This window comes from Aquarana catesbeiana, linkage group LG09 (assembly GCF_042186555.1).
Source record: "Aquarana catesbeiana isolate 2022-GZ linkage group LG09, ASM4218655v1, whole genome shotgun sequence".
NCBI lineage: Eukaryota > Metazoa > Chordata > Amphibia > Anura > Ranidae > Aquarana > Aquarana catesbeiana.
The window spans coordinates 78244520-78267606 of record NC_133332.1 but is presented as its reverse complement, the minus strand read 5'-3'; the positions used below and the strand labels follow the sequence as shown (position 1 = coordinate 78267606).

General features: G+C 39.7%; 1 protein-coding gene across 1 annotated transcript; it reads left to right on the top strand.

Moving 5' to 3' along the window:
- Positions 1-1937: 1937 nt before the first annotated feature.
- On the top strand, positions 1938-20101 carry LOC141107821 (single-stranded DNA cytosine deaminase-like). The gene is made up of 3 exons (XM_073598818.1): positions 1938-2341; positions 4859-5267; positions 17943-20101. Exons 2-3 carry the CDS (start codon positions 4886-4888, stop codon positions 18065-18067), a joined length of 507 nt encoding a protein of 168 aa, XP_073454919.1. The 5' UTR covers positions 1938-2341; positions 4859-4885; the 3' UTR covers positions 18068-20101.
- The last annotated feature ends 2986 nt before the right edge of the window (positions 20102-23087 follow it).

Sequence of the window (23087 nt, the reverse complement as noted above, 5' to 3'; positions counted from 1 at the left end):
AAAAGAAAATGTGTGATAGGACCTTGTTGTCAGAAATTCCGACCGTGTGTGGGCTCCATCACACATTTTCCATCGGAATTTCCGACACACAAAGTTTGAGAGCAGGATATAAAATTTTCCGACAACAAAATCCGTTGTCGGAATTTCTGATCGTGTGTACACAAATCCGACGCACAAAGTGCCACGCATGCTCAGAATAAATAAAGAGACGAAAGCTATTGGCCACTGCCCCATTTATAGTCCCGACGTACTTGTTTTACGTCACCGCGTTTAGAATGATCGGATTTTCCGACAACTTTGTGTGACCGTGTGTATGCAAGACAAGTTTGAGCCAACATCCGTCGGAAAAAATCCATGGATTTTGTTGTTGGAATGTCCGAACAAAGTCCGACCGTGTGTACGGGGCATTACACTTCTGGATGCGCTTAGAACAGTTACTTTTTAATTACTATTGTTTCAATTTTTTTTTTCATGTTGCTTTTTTTTTTTTTAAGTCATATCCAAAATTCTATAATTACATGTTAACTTTATATGGTTAGGAAACTACATTAGAGACTGTGCTCCTTTCTGATTCTGAAATGTTATGTTCTCCATACCTAGATCTATTCTTAAAAAAAAAAAAAAAAAAACCTTCTTAGCTTGTAAGCCACATGAATGGCTGCTTGTATAGAACTTACTTAGAACAATCACGTCTTATTAACATGGTTTCAAATTTCTTCACGTTGTTCTACTGTTTTTTTTTTTTTTCTTTAAAAAAAGTAATATTCTGAATTTTAGTATTACATATATGAACTTCATACATTGAAAAAATACACCGTCATTTCTGATTTTGTAATGTTATGCTCTCCATACCTAGATCCATTCTTGAAAAAATATATATAAACCTTCCTAACTTGTAAGCCACATAACTGCTTATGTTGCATTCTATTAAACATGTTATTTTTGTCATTGTTACAATCAACAACGTTATTGTCATTGCTAATGATCAGATAGGCAAACAGGAAAAACAAAGGGTTTTTTTGGTCCATATGAACAAGTAGTGGTCTGGCATGATAATTAATACAAATTAAATTTATACAAACCAGGTGACACCTCTAATATGTCTTTACTGAGAGGTTCCATTTATTAAGACGTGTCTTACAACAATCAGTCATGTTTAAACATTCACTGAGATTAAGTGTTGAAGAATTGTTTGAATAGAATCTATCTATCTATCTATCTATCTATCTATCTATCTATCTATCTATCTATCTATCTATCTATCTATCTATCTATCTATCTAACTATCTATCTATCTATCTATCTATCTATCTATCTATCTATCTATCTATCTATCTATCTATCTATCTATCTATCTATCTATCTATCTATCTATCTATCTATCTATCTATCTATCTATCTATCTCTCTATCTATCTATTTAGGTTTGAATAAATAATAGAATGAAAAATATCTATATATTTTTATCTTTAAATTGTCATGTCTATCTACCCACCCAGCTATTTCATTGTTGATACAACAATAGAAATGAATCTGTGTAAACTATTTCCTTTTCTATCAAACTATCCCTTTCTATTGTACAAACGTTAAAAAAATATATATCTGTATATGGTTTAAGTTTGTTTTAAATAGCCCCTGACAAGGATAATTCCAAAGTACCTTTGTATTTTCAACTCCCACTATAAATCCCAACTGAATCCTCTGTATGTATTTCTGTAATGTACATACAGTAATAAAGACATTCTCCTTTTAGGTTTTTCCTTAGTTGCTATGTATTGAAGCAAAAGTTAATATACCCTGTGCTCGCAAGCACCTTAAAGACCGCTGCTCTTTCACCCAAGCATTGGTCTACATCCCAAGCAGTCAGTCACGCCCCCTGCATATTGCTCCAATCAGCAAGGAGAGGTAATGCAAGTGAATAGGAGGTTGTCTATAAAATGAATGGCAGTCATAAAATTTCATGAGGGCTGTCAAAAGCATCCTTAGTTTCTTTCCATTCTCTGAATACTTTCAGTTTCCATTTCTCACTCCTGACTCTTACACAAACTTGCTTTTGCAAACAGAAACCTTTTCATCTACAGCTACAGTATTAAAAGGGCAAGGAACTGATTCATTAATTAAGAGTTTTACATACTATATTAGCAATAGTTGTTTACAACGAAAAGTATATTTAGAAATACAACAATGCTACCCCGCCCAGCCAATTGTTTACTGTGTCAATGTAAATAAGGAGAGGCACAGATCAAAATTTGTATCATCATTAGATACTGCAGTTTAAAACCCAATCATAGATACTGGACTGACAAACGCTCAAGAAGAGATTCAACTATACACAACACCAGGTCAGTAGTTATCAATTTTACATTTTCTGGTTTATTTTTTATGTATTTATCAATTCATCAACTATGTATACTATCTTTCTATTTATATGTCATGATGAAAGGACAAGAGATTATATATATGTAATTATATGAGTATACAGTATTAATTTACTTTTTTAAATTCTGTATTTATGTTTGGGTTGTACACAAACTTTAACACTTCTGGATGTGCTTAGAACAGTTACTTTTTAATTACTATTGTTTCAATTTTTTTTTTCATGTTGCTTTTTTTTTTTTTTAAGTCATATCCAAAATTCTATAATTACATGTTAACTTTATATGGTTAGGAAACTACATTTGAGACTGTGCTCCTTTCTGATTCTGAAACGTAATGTTCTCCATATCTAGATCTATTCTTAAAAAAATAAATAAATAAACCTTCTTAGCTTGTAAGCCACATGAATGGCTGCTTGTATAGAACCTACTTAGAACAATCACGTTTATTAACATGGTTTCAAATTTCTTCACGTTGTTGTAAGGTTTTTTTTTTTTTTCTTTAAAAAAAGTAATATTCTGAATTTTATTATTACATATATGAACTTCATACATTGAAAAAAATACACCATCATTTCTGATTTTGTATTGTTATGCTCTCCATACCCAGATCCATTCTTAAGAAAAATATATATAAACCTTCCTAACTTGTAAGCCACATAACTGCTTATGTTGCATTCTATTAAACATGTTATTTTTGTCATTGTTACAATCAACAATGTTGTTGTCATTATTAACGATCAGATAGACAAACAGGAAAAACAAAGGGTTTTTTTTGGTCCATATGAACATGTAGTGGTCTGGCATGAATAATTAATACAAATTAAATTTATACAAACCAGGTGACACCTCTAATATGTCTTTACTGAGAGGTTCCATTTATTAAGACGTGTCTTACAGCAATCAGTCATGTTCAAACATGCACTGAGATTAAGTGTTGAAGAATTGTTTGAATAGAATCTATCTATCTATCTATCTATCTATCTATCTATCTATCTATCTATCTATCTATCTATCTATCTATCTATCTATCTCTCTATCTATCGATCTATTTATTTAGGATTGAATAAATAATAGAATGAAAAATATCTATATATTTTTATCTTTAAATTGTTATGTCTATCTACCCACCCAGCTATTTCATTGTTGCTACAACAATAGAAATGAATCTGTGTAAACTATCTCCTTTTCTATCAAACTATCCCTTTCTATTGTACAAACGTTTAAAAAATATATATCTGTATATGGTTTAAGTTTGTTTTAAATAGCCCCTGACAAGGATAATTCCAAAGTACCTTTGTATTTTCAACTCCCACTATAAATCCCAACTGAATCCTCTGCATGTATTTCTGTAATGTACATACAGTAATAAAAACATTCCTCTTTTAGTTTTTTCCTTAGTTGATATGTGTTGAAGCAAAAGTTAATATACCCTGTGCTCGCAGCACCTTAAAGACCGCTGCTCTTACACCCAAGCATTGGTCCCAAGCAGTCAGTCATGCCCCCTGCATATTGCTCTAATCAGCAAGGAGAGGTAATGCAAGTGAATAGGAGGTTGGTGGGTGTTATAAGGAGTCCATTAATAGTCTATAAAATGAATGGCAGTCATAACATTTCATGAGGGCTGTCCTCATTACAGACACACAAAAAGGAAAGGTAAGCTCTTTGAGGAGTATAGCTGACTCTGTATGCCAACAAGGAAGAGTAAAACAGAAAAGTACCTCTAAGCGTAATACCTTCAAGATTGTTTATTAACACATAAAAGGGGCAACTCATAGAATGCAAGAAATAAGGCTCATAGGTACTGGTTGACATCTAGATTAGAAAAGATGCCCAGGGCTTGCACACTGAAAGCCACAATGCAGGAGGAGAAGTCACCGGTCACTCTTTTCCGAATCGTTCCAGGCAGGACTCTTGTAGCCATTGCTACAAGAAAAAAAAAAATGGAAGACGCGCACACCTAGTGCATTACCAATGATAATTTAATGAATAGAAAATTCATAAAAAGTGGGTACTCACAAAGTATAACTCTCAATGAGCCATAAAAACACACACAGTGTATGGACATGTGCAGGACCATATCACGGGGTATAGCTGACGTGTTTCAGAGGCACACCCCCTTCCTCAGAGCTAGGACTCAGCAGTTGCCCCAAGGGGTTGGGAATGGACCAATCAATAGTGCTCTAGCTACCTCAGCAACACTATTGATTAAAGCAGTGTGCAAATCATTGGAAAGCCAGACTGATGCATTGTGTGGGAGAGCAGCAGCCGAGCTCTCCAAGGTGCTGCCAGCATGGGGGATTTAACACTTGCTGCAGCACTTAGGATCTATCTATCTATCTATCTATCTATCTATCTATCTATCTATCTATCTATCTATCTATCTATCTATCTATCTATCTATCTATCTATCTATCTATCTATCTATCTATCATTCTAGTTTTGTATAAATAACAAAATATATCTGTATTCTGTACCTTTTAGGTTTTTTCTACATAACCCTTTACAAGGATGATTCCAATGTCCCCTCATATGTTTTACTCCCACTACGGACTTAACACCAATCCTCCTGCCACCCATCTTTGCTATGAGGTCTACAGGCAGGCAGATTTAATTGCCTCCGGACACTTAACAAACACTAATGAAGAACATGCGGAAGAAGTTTTTATTGGGGAAAGATTCCAAGAAGCATGGAGAAACTGCACAATTTTTTGGTATATCTCTTGGAGCCCATGTGACCACTGCATGGAGATTCTGCTGAACACATTTCTTCCCAGGAACCCTCTGGTCACGTTGCACATCATTTTTGCCAAGAAGTACAAATTATCTTCAAAGAGTAATATTCGAAAACTTTCCTATAGAGGAGTGCAAATTCATGTCATGACTTTTCCGGGTAAATATTATTTAAAAAAAACAGTATTTAGCAAAATGATGCAATCTTCATACTATCATTTTACCTTCAAGGGGAACATTCTGCCTTGTAGATATTTGGTTTGCTACCAGCTCTAAGTACTAAAGCAAATTTTCAGGCTTTCGGACCAGTTGTGTATTTATTTAAAAAAAAGTCAAACTCCCCCCAAAATGTTTTTCTTTTTGTATCTGGATGTTGAACCTCCACTGTTGTCCAGGGCATCATTTAGCAGACCTTCCCCTTACTATCAAGTCTGACAACTGTAAAATAGGCATGAAGTGTGGTTAACCTACTCAATGGGTATACTTTAGTCTAGGGAGCTAGGTAGAAAGGATAAATGTATATTGTGTGAAATTAAATTATCCTTTAATTCATGTGACATAGCATGTGGTTAAAGTGATTGTAAACTCAAAAATGTTTTTGTTTTTGTTCAAAAGACAAACACGTTATACGTACCTTCTCTGTGCAGTGATTTTTCACAAAGCAGACCCAAACCTCTTTTTTTCTGGTCCCCCATTGGTGCTTCTCGTTCCTCCTTTTCTGTGTGGTACCCTATTGCTTTCTATTGGGTACCACCTGTGGGCTCAATCCCAAGCACTAAGAAAATTTGATTTTCCTTTTCAAAATTCCCCGCCTCCCATTAGGATTGGGAGATCACTGTAGCGGCGCCTGCAAGCCGTGATTACGTTGACGTGTTTCGCAACGTCATGTCACGTTGCTTCAACTGGTCCAGTTGAAGCTACGTGACATGACGTTGTGAAACGCATCAGCGTAATCACGGCTTGCAGACGCCGCTACAGTGATCTCCCAATCCTAATGGGAGGCGGGGACTTTTGAAAAGGAAAATCTAATTTTCTTAGACGGAACTGCTACCGATGAGGTTGTTACCTGCCATATGTCATTGCTACAGCCTGATTAAACAAACCAGCTGTGTGTGGTAAATTTACCTATTAGTCCTCTGCCCCCCCAGGGGGCCACGCATGCACAGTATCCCTTTGTTATTGATTCATTGTGTTTTTTCATTTCTTTTTGGCGTTTTTGCCATTAGGGATCCAGTGCATCCGTGGTTACTTAGGCACCTGCACCGTACGTGTTATTTGTATGTCATTGTATGTCTATTGTCTATGTGTCTGGTTTATGGACGTACCACATACTATTATGCATCTGTTATGCCTTTTTATTGATGCATGTAGGACCGGCTCCATTTAAATTCCCTTCATAGGAGCATACTGTTGTGTAATTTTAGTTTTTGATATTTCAATACATTTTGTATTTCACCTACTCTCCCATCATTGCCCTCTACATCCACAGTAGCTGTCTTTGTTCCAGGGAGGTCAATTTTCCTATGACTCTCCCTGGAATATTACTTTTTTGTATGCCTTGCTTTGGCTACGGATGTAGCCTCTTTATGTGAGGAGTGGCACTGGGCGAGTGATTATTACCTACTAAGTGGCATGAGGTGTAAGGGTGTCCCCCTTTTTGTTTCTTCATAGCTTGGCCTAGCCTCCCTTGTACCCAGGATTCGACTGACAGCAGTGGGAGCTCCTGCTGCCTCAATATAGTCTGTAAGAGCAGGAAGAGCCGCTACAGATGGGCACATTGCTGGATCGAGTGAGGACTCAGGTAAGTATACAAGGGTTGAGGGGGTGATACTGTTACCTAAACATAATTTTCCTTAATACAGTGAATGCATTAAGGTAAAAAATGTTCAGGCTAAATCACTTTAAGAAATAGTGAACAAAGGCAAACTCGGTATCTATTCTTAAGAACAATATACTGTATGTGCCTACTCTAAAGTCCTGCCTGAGTCAGATTCTGGACAGGTGGCATTGTGGAATAAATGATGGTCATTAAAGCAGTAGTAAACTCTTATTCACAATTTACACCTACAGTTAGGCTTATAGTAAGTCTTACCTGTTGGTATGGTGAATATCTCCTAAACTTGCACTGTTTAGGAGATATTCACATGCGTAGTGTCGCTCTGTATTCAGGGAACACTGAGTGTCCCGTGAATGCAGAGCGCCGAGCCACGATAATGATGTCATTGCAGCCTGGACAATCAAATAGCCAGAGAGCATGAACCCAGAAGGATAACTAGGCAAAGATGGGAGTGTTGGCAGTGCTAACAGTGCAGTGTTGGAGGACTCCGTTTTATAGGTAAGTCTGCCATAATATGCTAGTATGAGGGGCATACTAGCATATTATGGCATACAACTGCCGGGGGCCTATTTTTAAAAAAAAGTGGTAGAGTTTACTACCACTTTAAAGCCAATCAACTGTAGGCAGAGAAATAGAAAAGCAGTCAAGTAGCTATTGTACAACAACATCCATGTGTAGAGTCTTACCTTCACTTTCCAGTTACAGTAGCTATACAGGATGTCCTAATACAGTCTCATAGGCCACAGGGATAGACCCATTGCTCTCAGTAATTAGCACTCAATAAAAGAACTTGTCAGACACGCCCCTGTTCTCTTCTGCCGTACAACTCTACAGTATGTGAGGGTGCTTGTGCTGAAGGGTATAGCTGTTTCTCAGCTATGTCGGCACAGAGCACTGCAGTGTGAAGGCAAGAAGCAGTATCTTCATAAAAAAGTACTTTAACCTACCCCTAGGCCCTTTAAGAGGATCTAAAAAACATAACATGGGGGGGGGGGCATGCCTAAAAGGAGATAAAAAAAAGTTTGAAACTTTAAATAGGCTTTAAGATGAAAGAGAGTCCAAACTATTTTACTGCAAAGGGGAGTGTTGCAATCTTTGCCTCCAACTGTGGCAGATTAAAAATTAACCAGTATATGCAACTATCATCTTGCCATAGTTCTCAGATTTTTTTTTCTTCTTTCCAGATTTTCTTAAGTGTTGGAATCAATATGTCAAAGCTGAGGAACCTTTTGTGCCTTGGACGAATATTGACAGAAATTACCAGCGCGTTTCTAGATGGCTTTCTACAGCTATACATGGAACTTATTAACACAGCACCTACATTAAATATATTTATTTTAGCTTTATTATTTTTATCTCATGCTCCCTCTTGTATTTGTATTACAATTAATAGAATAAATAAAATATATTACAATAAACAGTAAAGCTCCATTCCCACTTGTACAACTCCAAAATTGCAACTTTGATTCAACTTTGGATGGGAAACTGCAAATACAAAAAAATTCAAACAACTGCAATCACAGAAAAAATTTAAGTGGTACTAAACCTAAAACAGTAAAACCAGTCTGTATATGGAGTAAAGCATGCTTGTTATACTCACTGTGGAACCTAAGGAGTTAATCCTCTGCATTGTGTATAAAGGCTGTGTGATCCTGTCTATCTGATCCTTCCCTTCTTCCACTTACTCCAGTCTATTTCCTGATAGAACAGAGCATTAGGGGACAAGCTGCAGATGCTCAGTTTGTTGTGTATTGCTAGAGGGTTTTTTTTTCTTGGAAGAGTGCATGTGATCAGCACATGGCCAGTCGGCACTATCCAGACAGAGGGTCAGGAGTCCTGCAGTCTTATAGGTCAATCAGGGGAAAATGAAAACTCCTCCTACAAGCTTTAACCAGACACTGATAGAAGTCACAAGACTACTCTGCTGATGAAAAGGGGTATTTAGCAGTTTATATTTACTAAAATAATTGCATTTACATGTTCTGTGTATTAGATATAAAGAATGCAGGGTCCTGGGTTTAGTAACATCTTAACCACTTCAATACAGGGCACTTTTACATCCTTCCTGCCCAGACCAATTTTCAGCTTTCAGTGTTCTCACACTTTGAATGCCAATTACTCAGTCATGAAAACACTGTACCCGAACAAAACTTTTGTCATTTTTTTCACACAAATAAAGCTTTCTTTTGGTGGTATTTAATCACCACTGGGTTTTTTATTTTTTGCGAGATAAGTGAAAAAAAGAGCGAACATTTTGAAAAAAAAAAAACATTTTTTCTAGTTTCTATGATAACATTTTGCAAATAAGGAATTTTTGTTTATTTATTTGGCCAAAATTTATACTGCTACATATCTTTGGTAAAAATAATCCAAATAAGTTTATATTATTTGGTCTGTGTGAAAGTTATAGAGTCTACAAGCTATGGTGCAAATCACTGAAAATTGATCACACTTGATGCAGTGATGGCCATTTCTTGAGGACCTTGAAATGTCAAGAAAGTACAAATATCTCCCAAATTACCCCTTTTTGAAAAGTAGACAGTCCAAGGTATTTAGTAAGAGGCATGGCGAGTTTTTTGTAGTTGTAATTTTTTCCCCAAATTCTTGGGAAAATTAAGAAATTATTATAATGTTTTTTATTTTTTTACACATAATTGTCATAATAACAAATTATTTATCACACACAGATGCATACTTCCAATTACATCCCAAAATCATTCTGCTACTCCTCCTGAGTATGGCTATACCACATGTGTGAGACTTTTCCACAGCCTGGCCACATAGAGAGACCCAACATGGAATTCTATGAGGCATAATGAGTCTTTTGAACGGTTCATTTTTTTCCAAAAGTCTTCGAAAAATGTGGAAAGGAAATGAAAACGTATTTTTTTTTTACTCAAAGTGGTCAATTTATAAGATATTTCTAACACATAGCATGTACATAGCAAAAATTACACCCCAAAATACATTCTGCTACTCGTTCTGAGTACGGCAATACCATATGTGTGAGACTTTCACACAGCCTGGCCAACATGCAGGGAGCACCGTCAGGAGTTCTAGGAGCATAAATTACACATAAAATTTCCTAACGACCTATTACGTTTTTGAAGGCCCTGGAGCACCAAGACAGTGGAATTACCCACAAAATGACCCCAGGTACTCTGATGCTGGTGACAGGTACTCTGGGGCTGGTGACAGGTACTCTGATGCTGGTGACAGGTACTCTGGAGTTGGTGATGGGTATTCTGATGCTGGTGACAGGTACTCTGGGGCTGATGATGGGTACTCAGATGGGCTGTGACAGGTACTCTGATGCTGATGAAAGGTACTCTGATGCTGGTGACAGGTGCTCTGATGAGCTTTGACAGGTACTCTGATGAGCTTTGAAAGGTACTCTGATGGGCTGTGACAGGTACTCAGATAAGCTGTGACAGGTACTCAGATGGGCTGTGACAGGTACTCTGATGGGCTGTGACAGGTACTCTTTATTTGGGAGGAGATCGGGCACATTACTGCACTTTTTCTTCCAGGTCTCCTCCTGACACACTGAGGAGGAGAACCTGGAAATGGGGCTACAGCCGTTTGTTGACATTTGTGAGCGGTTGTGATTGTACACAGCTGGTCATGTGGTAAAGAGCCAATTTTTTTGGCTCTTTACCCTGATCGGGGAAGGGCTGTGTCTCCGAGGAACACGCCTCATGCCCGATCGCCATGCTGCGGGCCCCCGGGGGCCCGCAGTAGAGGCGAGAAGCAGAGGACGTCATATGACATCCACCTAAGATGGGAGTATTCCTGCGGGCGTCATATAACTATATGCCGGTATGGAAGTGGTTAAAGTGATATGAAAGGTTCTTTTTTTTGTTAAAAAACAAACAAAAAAAAACATGTTATACTTACCTGCTCCGTGCAGTGGTTTTGCACAGAGCAGCCCTGGTCATCCTCTTTTCGGGTCCTCTGCCGTGGCTCCTGGCCCCTCCCTCCTGCCGAGTGCCCTTATAGCAGTTTGCTATGGGGCACCCTAGCAAGCTCACTCCTGATCTGCTGCTCTGTGTGTCCATTCTCACACAGGGCATGGCTTGGCCCCACTCATTGGTTTACTGCCTGTAATTGACAGTAGTGGGAGCCAATGGCTACTGCTGCTGTATCAGCCAATGAGGAGGGAGGGACCAGGGAGAGCCAAGGCTCTCGTGCACATCGCTGGATCGAGATGAGGCTTTACGGGGGCTGGGGGTGCTGCTGCACACAGAAAGTTTTTTACTTTTATGCATAGAATGCATGGAGGTAAAAAATCTTGAGCCTTTATAACAACATTCAACTTGAAACTAGAGAAATATTCCAAACACGTTCCTGGAAATGGCTGTTAGGTAAGTGGGTGCTGCAGGGACCACCAGCTGGAAACCGGAAACACTTAAAACAAATAATGTCACCAGCACACCAAGGATCTCCAAAAAAGGTTCCAAAGCTTTATTTGACAATCACATCACAGCTATAGCAGTGACATTTTGGGGCCACGCAGCACCCCATTCATCAGGCAGGTGCCCCTTTTTTTGAAGATCCTTGGTGTGCTGGTGACATATTCTTCATTCCAGCTTAAACTTGAGGTGCAACAGGATTTGAAAAAGGGGTATCACTTTAAAACATCATCATCTATTTCCAACTTCATAAATTACAGTATTAAAGTATAGGAAATTAGCATATTCGTGTTGTCTCTGCTTGACCTTTGCTTCTATTGTATTGCATATGCATCTGTACTCTTTTTTTATTCTTGTGCCATCCAGCAACCTTAAATTTGTAAAACTTTGCATATAGATATCAGGATGTGTAAATTAGAGGAAAAGAACATATTGATGTGCTAGACTTTTTAGTGAGACTTCCATTACTGCCACTTAGCACCCTTTACCTTGAGGGAACCTGTGTACATATAGGGTGTGCTTATCCTTTCCTATGATAATTGACAGGAAAGGAAAATGTCAGCTCCTAATCAGGGTAAGGCAATACATAAAACGGATCAAGATTTGCAGGAATACACTGCAGAGATCACAGGTACAATGTGCTCCCCCAAAACCACCCCACCCCTCAGCACAGCGTGCAATGAGATGATGAAAATCAGCCAGTAGCATGGTCCACCTTGCTAGTAAAGGCTGCTGAGTCCCCTTTCTTCCTCAATGCAAACACATGAGACACAGGCACAGTTCACAGTAAATCCCTGGTGCATGGTACAGGAGGAAGTAACCAGAGGGTAACTGAGGGAGGCTCCACCTGCCTCTCAGAGACAGAATATACGGTTGCACTTATCGCTTATCTTTCTTTTTCACCTCTATTGTGGTACAGCAATGGGCAACCAGACTCAGTGAGGTGCAGCTGAGAGGGAGGCAGAGGAGCCACAGCTCTACATAGCCTCAATAACCTCCCTGGCAGAGCCTGAGCCTGACTGCCGCTAGAAGACTGCACATATTGCTCGCTTCAGCCTGGCTGTGGAGCACTATGAGGTGGGGCAGATGATTCCCATGACTATTGTGACAAGTGAAGAGGCCCCAATGGCTGGATGTCTGCACGTGGAGGTGATAGAGCAAGGAGCACTTCTAGAACCAAATTCCCAATGTGTGCATTGAGTACACAGTGGGCCGCATCCCCTTTGGGGCCCACATGCCCTGCACAACAAATGGAAACACCACTGACTCAACTCCATCCCTAGTCTCCAGTTGGGCAGTCAAGCAGGTTCCGCGAGATATTGGGGTTGATATACTGAAAGCAAATAGGTTTTTTACTTTGCAAGGGAATTTTTACTTAGCTTAGTGAATGAGGTGAAGCTCTGCTGACTTTAATTGTCCAATCATGTGTAAGCATACTCTGCGAAGTAAATTCTCATTATATTTGCTAAGAATTTAAATTTATATTGAATGCCTCAAATGGGTAAAACGAATGCACTTAGGGGGATTGACCCCCAGAAATCCCCAACATGGGAAGGGTGTTTTCTAACAAAATAAATGGACTATCTTGGCACCAATTAACAACACAATTGAAATAACATAGAAAATTACATTTTTTTTTTAATACAAAGGTTAAAAAAGGACTTTTGTGTATTCATATACACAGATATATGATAGAATCACATCTATCACTTATTGACAGACTTTTGCATATGGTATACAAGGATCCCAGGTAATGTGGCGCCCCTAAAATGGTTGACCACATGGGGGTGTCCAATTGCTCCTCTATTTATTTTGCAGATTAATCCACTTCTTCAGGAGGAAATAACAAAACATTATCTGTAACAAGATATAATATCAGTCAAATACAAAAAGAAAATTTAAAATGGTAGATATTAAATGTAAATACAGCAGTGATGCACTCAAATAATTAACTAGTGTTGTTAATTGGTGCTGAGATAGTCCATTTATTTTGTTAGAAACCCCCCCTCTCAAGTTGGGTCAATCCCCCTACTTTTTGTATTAATTACATTTACTAAATTAAGGGAAAATTCCCTTCAAAACTGAACAGCCTTTTTCCCATTAATAAGTGAAACCTATTGGCTTGCAATGAATAACAAGCAGCCCCACAAAGAACCTCCTTCAGACTGGAGACTAGGAGTGGGAGTGAGTGATAGATAAGGACTCATGGCATACCAGCAATGAAACTGAATACATAGATGCCAACCTACTCTATAATTACCTATTCTATGCAAAATGTATCATCTATAGTAATGTAATCACTTTAGTGAAGGTGGAGCCTTTCACTGTGCTAAGCATTTTGTTTCCCCTAGTCTCACACTAACCCAATGTGAATTCTGGTAATGGAGTGTTTTTGGACCAATTCCTCAAAATTTCAAATAGTTTTTTGTGCTCATCCACATTCCTGTAGGAGGTCTCGAGTCGAATGCACTATGGCCCATCTGCTGAATACAATAGCTTATTAATGTAGATTTAATGAAAATTTCAATATATAGTGAACTACTGATTAGAGTTCCCCATTTTTACTAAGTTACGAGGACTAATCAATAAAGAATATGTGTGATACACAGGAACAAATAGCACAATAGATTAATTAATTAAACTTAACTAGGATGATGTTAAAAGTGTAGTAATAAAAGTGTAAAATAAAATAATTATAAAATTAGGGTATGTTGCACAGCAAAATGGAAAACTGTCACATTTGCAGGTTTCAGGCAAACTGACAAGTTCTCCTGATAAGACTGTCTCCTCCTCCTGACACTTTTACCACATTTTCCGGTTTCTCCTTTTCTTCTGCCACCAGTCTTTGGAAATAGTTGAAAATTATAGGTATGGGGGAGAGTGTGATGTTACCCCTTTCTGCCATGATGCAGACCTGGCATCTAAGTGACCACTTACCAGCCCCAGGCACTGTCACCTAGGGGCAGGTGTAAGCCCTGTCGCTTTTCATTCAATGTGCAAAGTGACAGATGTCCTTTAGCTAGTGCCCATTCAATTTAAAAGCAATATTTCCTCACTATGATTGTGGCTTATCTTCCTACAATGGACATATGCTGTACATACATAATAAAATTCACTACATGCATAGACCGTGCAGAATTAACAAATTAAAGGAATAACAAACAGAAGGAGGTTTGGTTACAAGTAAAAAACCTAGACACAGCTAATTGGTTCAAAATAATTTAGTGAAGGTACTGTTTTAACATCAATAGAGCAAAAATGTCTGGGACTTTTCAGATGCCAAAGTGATAAACTAACCATATATATAATACATGATTATAAAATATGTATTTTATAAGTACAAAAAGTATTAAAAAAGCATACAAATACCCATAAAAATACAAAAGTGCCCAGAGAGTGGAAAGCACTTACATTATTGCTACTACGGCATATATTACCCTTTATATCCCATCAGTCAGCGCTCCAAAGATTATACAGTACTGTGTAGAAGAATTCTATCAATCTTATATCAAGCTGGTTTTGATGATGCAGTAGGGGTAGTACTTGAGACTTTCTTCAGACCTGTGGATCTGCTTTGTCAGGAAATGCATATCACAAATTTTATATTTATATATATATATATATATATATATATATATATATATATATATATATATATACACACACATACTGTATATACACAATATTACCAAAAGTATTGGGACACCTGCTTTTACCCGTACATGAACTTTAATGGCATCACAGTCTTATGCCCCGTACACACGGTCGGACATTGATCGGACATTCCGACAACAAAATCCTAGGATTTTTTCCGATGGATGTTGGCTCAAACTTGTCTTGCATACACACGGTCGCACAAAGTTGTCGGAAAATCCGATCATTCTGAACACGGTGATGTAAAACACGTACGTCGGGACTATAAACGGGGCAGTGGCCAATAGCTTTCATCTCTTTATTTATTCTGAGCATGCGTGGCACTTTGTGCGTCGGATTTGTGTACACACGATCAAAAATTCCGACAACGGATTTTGTTGTCGGAAAATTTTATAGCCTGCTCTCAAACTTTGTTTGTCGGAAAATCCGATGGAAAATGTGTGATGGAGCCCACACACGGTCGGAATTTCTGACAACAAGGTCCTATCACACATTTTCCGTCGGAAAATCCGACCGTGTGTACGAGGCATTAGTCTGTAGGGCTCAATATTGCGTTGGCCCACCCTTTGCAGCTATAACAGCTTCAACTCTTCTGGGAAGGCTGTAGAATATTACATTGGATGGATCTCTATTGTTTACTGGCCAATACAGACAACTGAAAACTGTGATGAAGGAAATTAATTTGGGCCTGTTGTCAGGTGGGAAGCACTAATACAGCCAGATTCCTTGAACATGGCTGAATAACTCTGCTGGTCTTGCACCCTTAATTCAAAATCCTCTATTACCCAATTGAAGGCTGGGCTTAAATATCTTTCCCACTTAGACATACAACAGGAAATATACAGTATATATACAGTATATTTCATTATGTCTCTTTAACTGCTTCCCGACCGCCGGACGTCAATTGACGGCCAGGCGGCGCAGCTCTCGTTGCGGGCGGACGTCATATGACGTCCTCGCTTTCCTAGGCCACCAGGGGGCGCGCGCGCGCCGCCGCCGGCGATCGCGCGCGCCCGCCGTGTCACTAGGCACCCGGTGCGCGTGCCCGGCGGCCGCGATGTCCGCCGGGCACCCGCGATTACCGGTAACACAGCAGGACCATGGATCTGTGTGTGTAAACACACAGATCCACGGTCCTGTCAGAGGAGAGGAGACCGATGATGTGTTCCCAGTACAGCGGAACACCGATCGGTCTCCTCCCCTAGTGAGTCCCCGCCCCCTACAGTTAGAATCACTCCCTAGCAACACAGTTAACCCCTCGATCACCACCTAGTGTTAACCCCTTCACTGCCTGTCACATTTATACAGTAATCAATGCATTTTTATAGCACGGATCGCTGTATAAATGTGAATGGTCCCAAATATGTGTCAAAAGTGTCGCAGATCGCCGCCATTACCAGTAAAAAAATTTAAAAAAAATTAAAATGTTATAAAACTATCCCCTATTTTGTAGACGCTATAACTTTTGCGCAAACCAATCTATATATGCTTATTGCGATTTTTTTTTACCAAAAATATGTACAAGAATACATATCGGCCTAAACTGAGAAAAAATTTGTTTTAAAGAAAAAAAAATTGGATATTTATTATCGCAAAAGACCAAAATTATTGTGTTTTTTTTTAAACTTGTCACTCTTCTTTTGTTTATAGCGCAAAAAATAAAAAACGCAGAGGTGATCAAATACCACTAAAAGAAAGCTCTATTTGTGGGGAAAAAACAATAACAATATCATTTGGGTACAGTGTTGTATGACCGCGCAATTGTCATTCAAAGTGCGACAGCGCTGAAAGCTGAAAAATGGCTTGGGCAGGAAGGGGGCGAAAATGCCCAGTATTGAGGTGGTTAACTCTGGTATGCTCTTACTGCTGCAACTCCAGCTATAATTGCAATATTGAAAACTGCTCTCCTTATGTCTCTTTAACTCTGGTATATTATTTTGCTTAACCACTTCAGCCCCGGAAGGATTTGCCCCCTTAATGACCGGAGCATTTTTTGCGATATGGCATTGCGTCAATTTAACTGACAATTGCACGGTCGTGCGACGTTGTACCCAAAAAAAATGACGCCCTTTTTTTCTTAAACTATGTTCCTCATATATCAAAAAGGTTTTCTTGTTTTATCTTTTGTGTAAAAGAACTGTATTATACCTTTCTATGGCATATGTCAAAGCTTTTTGTACCACCTTTTGTACCAGATAAAGTAAACAAAAAGAGCTATGGGCGCAAGTGACGTTTTGACGTCGCTTCCGCCCTGCAATGGTATGGAGCTGGGTGGGGGCCATCCTCCCCTCACTCAGCTCCATACCACAGAGGGGACAGGATCCGATCGCCTCCGCCGCTTCCAGCGGCTCCGATAAGCGGCGGAGGGCACCGGAGCGCAGCAGGAGGGGGGCCCTCTCCCGCCGCCGATAAAAGTGATCTTGCAGGGAATCTGCCACAGAGACCACTCTTATCTGAATGTGGACCGTCCACTGAAGAAGAGGATACCAGAGTTATGGTAGCTAGCTGCTGCCTTAACAACGATACTCCTCTTCAAAGTGTCGACGTATAACGTCGGTGGGCGGTCCTTAAGCGGTTAAGAAACTTCTAAGCAAAAATCTTAAATCATAACATGTGGAAGGGTGGAGCTATAAGGAGATAAAAAGTGTGAGACTTTAACCAAGTCTTTTTTTTCTTTATTATTAATATTTTCAGCATTTCAGAAAATTCCAAACATTACCTTGAAACATATACAATGCAATTTATCTTATCAGTTCCCATCCTCTCCCCTCCATTAGCGAAATAGAAGAAAAGGGAGTCCAAACTATTTTGCTGCTAAAGGGTGCTTTACAATCTTTGTTCCCCGAAGCGAACGGCAGATTACTTAAACTTAACCAGTACATGCAACTACCATTTTTTCATGATTCTCTAATTTTTTTGTTCTTCTTTACAGATTTTCTTACATGCTGGAATCGTTATGTTGAAGCTGAGGAACCTTTTGTGCCTTGGGAGAATATGCATTTAAATTATCAGCAAGCTTTTTGGTGGCTTTTTGAAGCTTTATATGGAATTTATTAATACAACATATAGTTGGGAACGATCGCAGGGAAACCTTGACAGCCAAGTCAGATAAAAGAAACCACTGGCTGATTATGAAATATGAGTCTTTATGAGTGATGCCTAGTAACTTATGCTATTGTTTATATATATATATATATATATATATATATATATATATATATATATATATATATATTATGCAAGTTGTACACTTCTGTTTTATTTATTTTTTAGACTTCTCTTTTCTAAGCTCTTAAAGCTGAACTCAAGGCACATGTAAAAGGCACAATTGAATTCAGCACTGTAATCATTAATACATCTTTAACCACTTCCCGCCCAACGACGTCGTTGACTTTGAGTGGGGATATCTGAATGATGCCTGTAGCTACAGGCATCATTCAGATATCTTCTTTTACAGCCAGCTATTCCCTGCACCGTAAGAACAATCATAGTGGCTGTTCAGCTGCTTGATCATTCTTACAGGCAGCAGGAGGGGACATCTCTCCTTCCGCCCCCCTCCGATGCTTCTCCTGGCTCACCTTTACGATCGGTGAGAGGAAGAAGGAATCGGTTCGAAGTTGACCATTGCTAGTAGGAACTCACGATCCATCTCTCCTCAAAGAACAGGGATTTGTGTGTTTACACACACACGTCACTGTTCTGCCATCTCCACAGTGCAGCAGGCGTGCACACCTGCTATCCCACTTAAAGGGACCGGCGTACAGCTACGACGGTTTGCGGGAAAGTGCCGACCTGCTGCAGCATAATGACAGTGGCTGGTCGGCAAGCAGTTAAAGCTCCCCGTCCCCATGTGCTCGCATGCAGAAGCGAACGCATGCGTAGGTCGCGCCCACATATGTAAACGACATTCAAACAAGTGAACATTAGAGCAAGAGCAATAATTCTAGACCTCCTCTGTAACTCTAAACAGGTAACCTGAAAAAAATTTGAAAGCGCTGCCTATGGGGATTTTTAAGTACTGAAGATTGCCGCCATTACACGAGTGTGCACAATTTCAAAGCGTGACATGTTAGTTATCTATTAACATCATCGTTCACATTATGCAAAAAATTGGGCTAACGTAACTGTTTTGTTTTTTAATGCATGAAACATTTGAAAAATTACTGCACAAATACCGTGCAAGATAAAAAGTTGCAACAACCACCATTTTATTCCCTATGGTCTTTGCTCAGAGGGGGATCACCGCGCTCACTGTGCACAGACAGACCTGTCAGAGCCCCACTCTCCTCTATGAACCCATCCGATCCTCCAGACAGATGGAAAATAGGGTCTCCGTCTAGCTGGATTTCACGGATAGGATCGGATCGCATATCGGCGGATGTCAGTGGACATATCACCGCTGACATCCGCTGCTCCATAGAGGTGCATGGAGTGTCCGGTCAGGTCCACCCGAAAAACTGACAAGCGAACCTCATCGGAAAGCCTGTGTAAAAGGGGCCTAAGGACCTCAATTTGACTTGTCTTGTGCAATCAATGCGTAGCAGGGCTGGAATGTGGGGGAAGAAGCAGCACAAGGAGCCAATCAGTTTGTGTGCCAACAAAAGAGGGAAAATAGAGTTGCAGAGAGAATGCTGCTTCTTTTTTCACTGTCCAGTTACAAGCTAGGATGGGTCCAGGATGACTTTGGAAGTGGCTTGAATGATGTTGGCCATCAGACTGAGGGCATCTAGTGTTAGAAAAAAAAAAAACTGTGGGGGGGAATCTCTGGGTTGAAGGTAAATATTGCAGCAAAAGCCGGTTTTGTTATTTTATCTTTTTTTCTAGTATCTATTTTCTCTATTTTTTTTCCCTCAAGTATATGAGAAAGTGCAAATACAAAATAATTTAAGCAACTTCAATCACGGCACAACTTAAACTTGAGGTGCAACAGGATTTAAGAAAGGTTTGAAATGTCATCATCTACTTCTACCTCAAACTTTGCCACGTTCTCTCTGCATATACTTTTCATCTGTTTTTTTGTATTACATACTGTACATATTTGCAGTCTTTTTGATCCTTGTGCCATTCAGCATTCTTATATTGTAAAACTTTTCATATAGATATACTGATGTTTTGTATTTCAATAAAACATTAAATTATAAGAAAAGCATATCGGTGTGCTAGACATTTTACCTGATTTCTGATAGTCGGATTCTATGGTAGTCTCCATTATTGGCATTTAGCACCATTACATTGTGTGAACCTGTGTGCCTATAGAGTGTACATACCTTTTCCTATGATAATTGGCAGGAAAGGAAAATGGCAGCTTTCTCTCAGGGTAAGGCAATACATAAAACAAGTCAGAATTAGCAGGAATATACAAGCACAATAATTGTGCTCCCCCAAACCTTTTCCCCACCGAGCACAGTGTGCAGGGAGATGATGAATAGCAGCCAGTAGTATTGTCTACCCCAGCTAGTTAAGGATGCTCAGTCCTCTTTTTTTCTCTCCATCACAAAGACATGAGACACAGGTGTAGTTCATAGTAAATCCCAGGTGGATGGCACAGGATGGAGTAACCAGAGGGTGACTGAGGGGGGCTTCAAATGTCTTTGAGAGAAGGAATGTAGCCAATTATATAGTTAACACTTATCTTTCCTTTTCACCCCTATCGCAGTACAGCGATGTGCAACCAGACTAATTCTGGGTATACACGCAGCGTTTTCTTTTCTTCTTGCTGCACTATTGTATTCTGACAGCGGGGACTCCCTTCTCCCCCATCAGAGCAGACAGATCAGCACTGCAGCCTTTGGCTGCATGCACTGCCTGAATGCGGGTTTTCCAGCAGGACCGTTTGACTGAAGCCAGTTGCTTCTGTTTATAAGAGAGAGGTAAACGCCTGCTGAATTTCGATACATGCATACCCAGCTGTAGTGAGGGGAAGGGAAGAGCCACAGCTCTCAGACAGCACCACTGGCCAATCAGTAGACTAAGATGTTTGCTTCGACCTGGCTGTGGAGAAATTAGATTTGGGAGCAGGCATATGAAAGAAATCTCAGACAGCAGCATGACATCTCTAACAGTCAGGATATTGAGTTTTCCCCATCTTAAATAGTCTATGGGGCGAGTAATAGATCCTATTTAAGTATTTTAGTTGGATTAATTTATAGCCTGCAGTGATAACCCCAGTAAATTGGGACTCCACCACCTCTTCCAAGACCTCATCCTCCAGATTCTGTACATCAGACTTCCATTGCAACTTAATTTTATCCAACCGTGGGGAAGAATCAGACCAAAGGAGAGAATAGTATCTAGAGATTAGTTCTGTATGATCTCCATTTATTAGCTCTTTCTCCAATCTTGAGGGATATTGATGAACTGCCCTTAAGCCGAACTGCGCTGCTACCGGATGTCTAAATTGCATATGAGAGAACAAGAGCATATTTAAGGTCAAACTTTGTCCAGCGTTGGACTGCAGATAGTTTATACAGTTCTCCCAAACTCGGGTTATACCCCAAAGGGGCATTAGGGGATTTACTTAGAGATGTTCCATGCAGCCTTTAATTGCAGGTATGAAATATTTTGTATGAGAATGCTGCCCCCTCAGTTGGGTATGGGCCATTTCTATATAATATTATATTAATTGGAGCCTCATAAGATCCCATTAATGCTGCTTATTTTGGCAAATCTGGGAAAAACCACGCATGCATATGCGTTAGTTGGGATGCCAAATAGTACCTTTGTAGATCAGGAAACGTTAACCCTCCCCCTTGAGTAGGCAATTTCAGTGTATCCAGAGAAATTCTAGCAGGGCCCAAACCCCACAAAAAAAGAGAAGAGAAGGGCATCAACCTCCAAAAAAGATTCTTAGGCAGATAAACCGGGGCTTGCCAGAATAGATATAAAAAACAAGGAAGGTATATCATCTTGAATATGTTAATTCTCCCCAATAGATTTAGGGGCAATTTGGTCCAGGTAACTAGAGTATGCTTAAGTCTTTGTATCAGCGGGGAGATATTATTAATTACATAGCATTGTACAGGTTGCTGCACCTCCACCCCCAAGTATCTAAATTTAGCAACCACCTGTAGAGTAATTGATGGAGGCAGCTCTGGAGTATACTGGGGATCAAAAGGAAATATAACAGACTTGCTCCAGTTGACTCTAAAACTAGAGAAGTGTCCAAAATGAGCAATTGTCTCTAAGGCAGTGGATAGGGAAGTGTCATCATCTGCTAAATATAAGAGCATATCATACGCATATAAGGATGTTTTCTCCTTCAGAGTGCCAATTCTACAACCACGGATAGATGTATGCTGCCTCAGCAGTGCCGCCAGTCGCTCTATTGCCAAGGCAAACAGCAGGGGCGATAACGGACACCCCTGCCGGGTGCCCCAGTGGATTGGAAAAGGATCTGTAATATGATTGTTGACCCCAAGTCGAGCCACAGGGTGGACATATAACAACTTAACTCATCTAATACATTTGGGTACAAACCTGAGCAGGTCAAGGACCATAAACAGATAAGGTCACTCGATGGAATTGAATGCCTTGTGCGTGTCTAATGAGACCACAATTCTCATGTCTGGAGTGTCTGATGAGATCTTTAAGTTAGTAAACAGACTGTGCAAATTTATAGCTGTAGAACGACCCGGTATAAAATTGTTCTGATCTGGATGAATAATCTTAGCAATTTCCACATTTAATCATCTGGCCAAAACTTTCGGTCAAATTTTTATATCAATGTTAATTAGAGATATTGGAGGATAGGATACGCAGTATCTAGGGTCCCTGTTCGGCTTTGGTATCAAGACTATCAAGTCTTCCCGTAAAGAAGCTGGTAAGATATTTTGATCAAAAGCCTCGGAGTACATATCTAGTAACTTGGGGGTAAGATATTCTGAGTATGTGCGGCACCATTCAACGGAGTACCCATCTAGCCCAGGGGTTTTATTTGTAGCGAAGGTGGATATAGCCTTGTCTATTTCTTCTTCAGTAATAGGTAAGTCTAAGGTAGTGGCATCCTAATCAGACAATCCTGTTAATGGGACATCATTCAAATACACTCAACCTTCAAACCTTGTAACCCTCCCAGGAG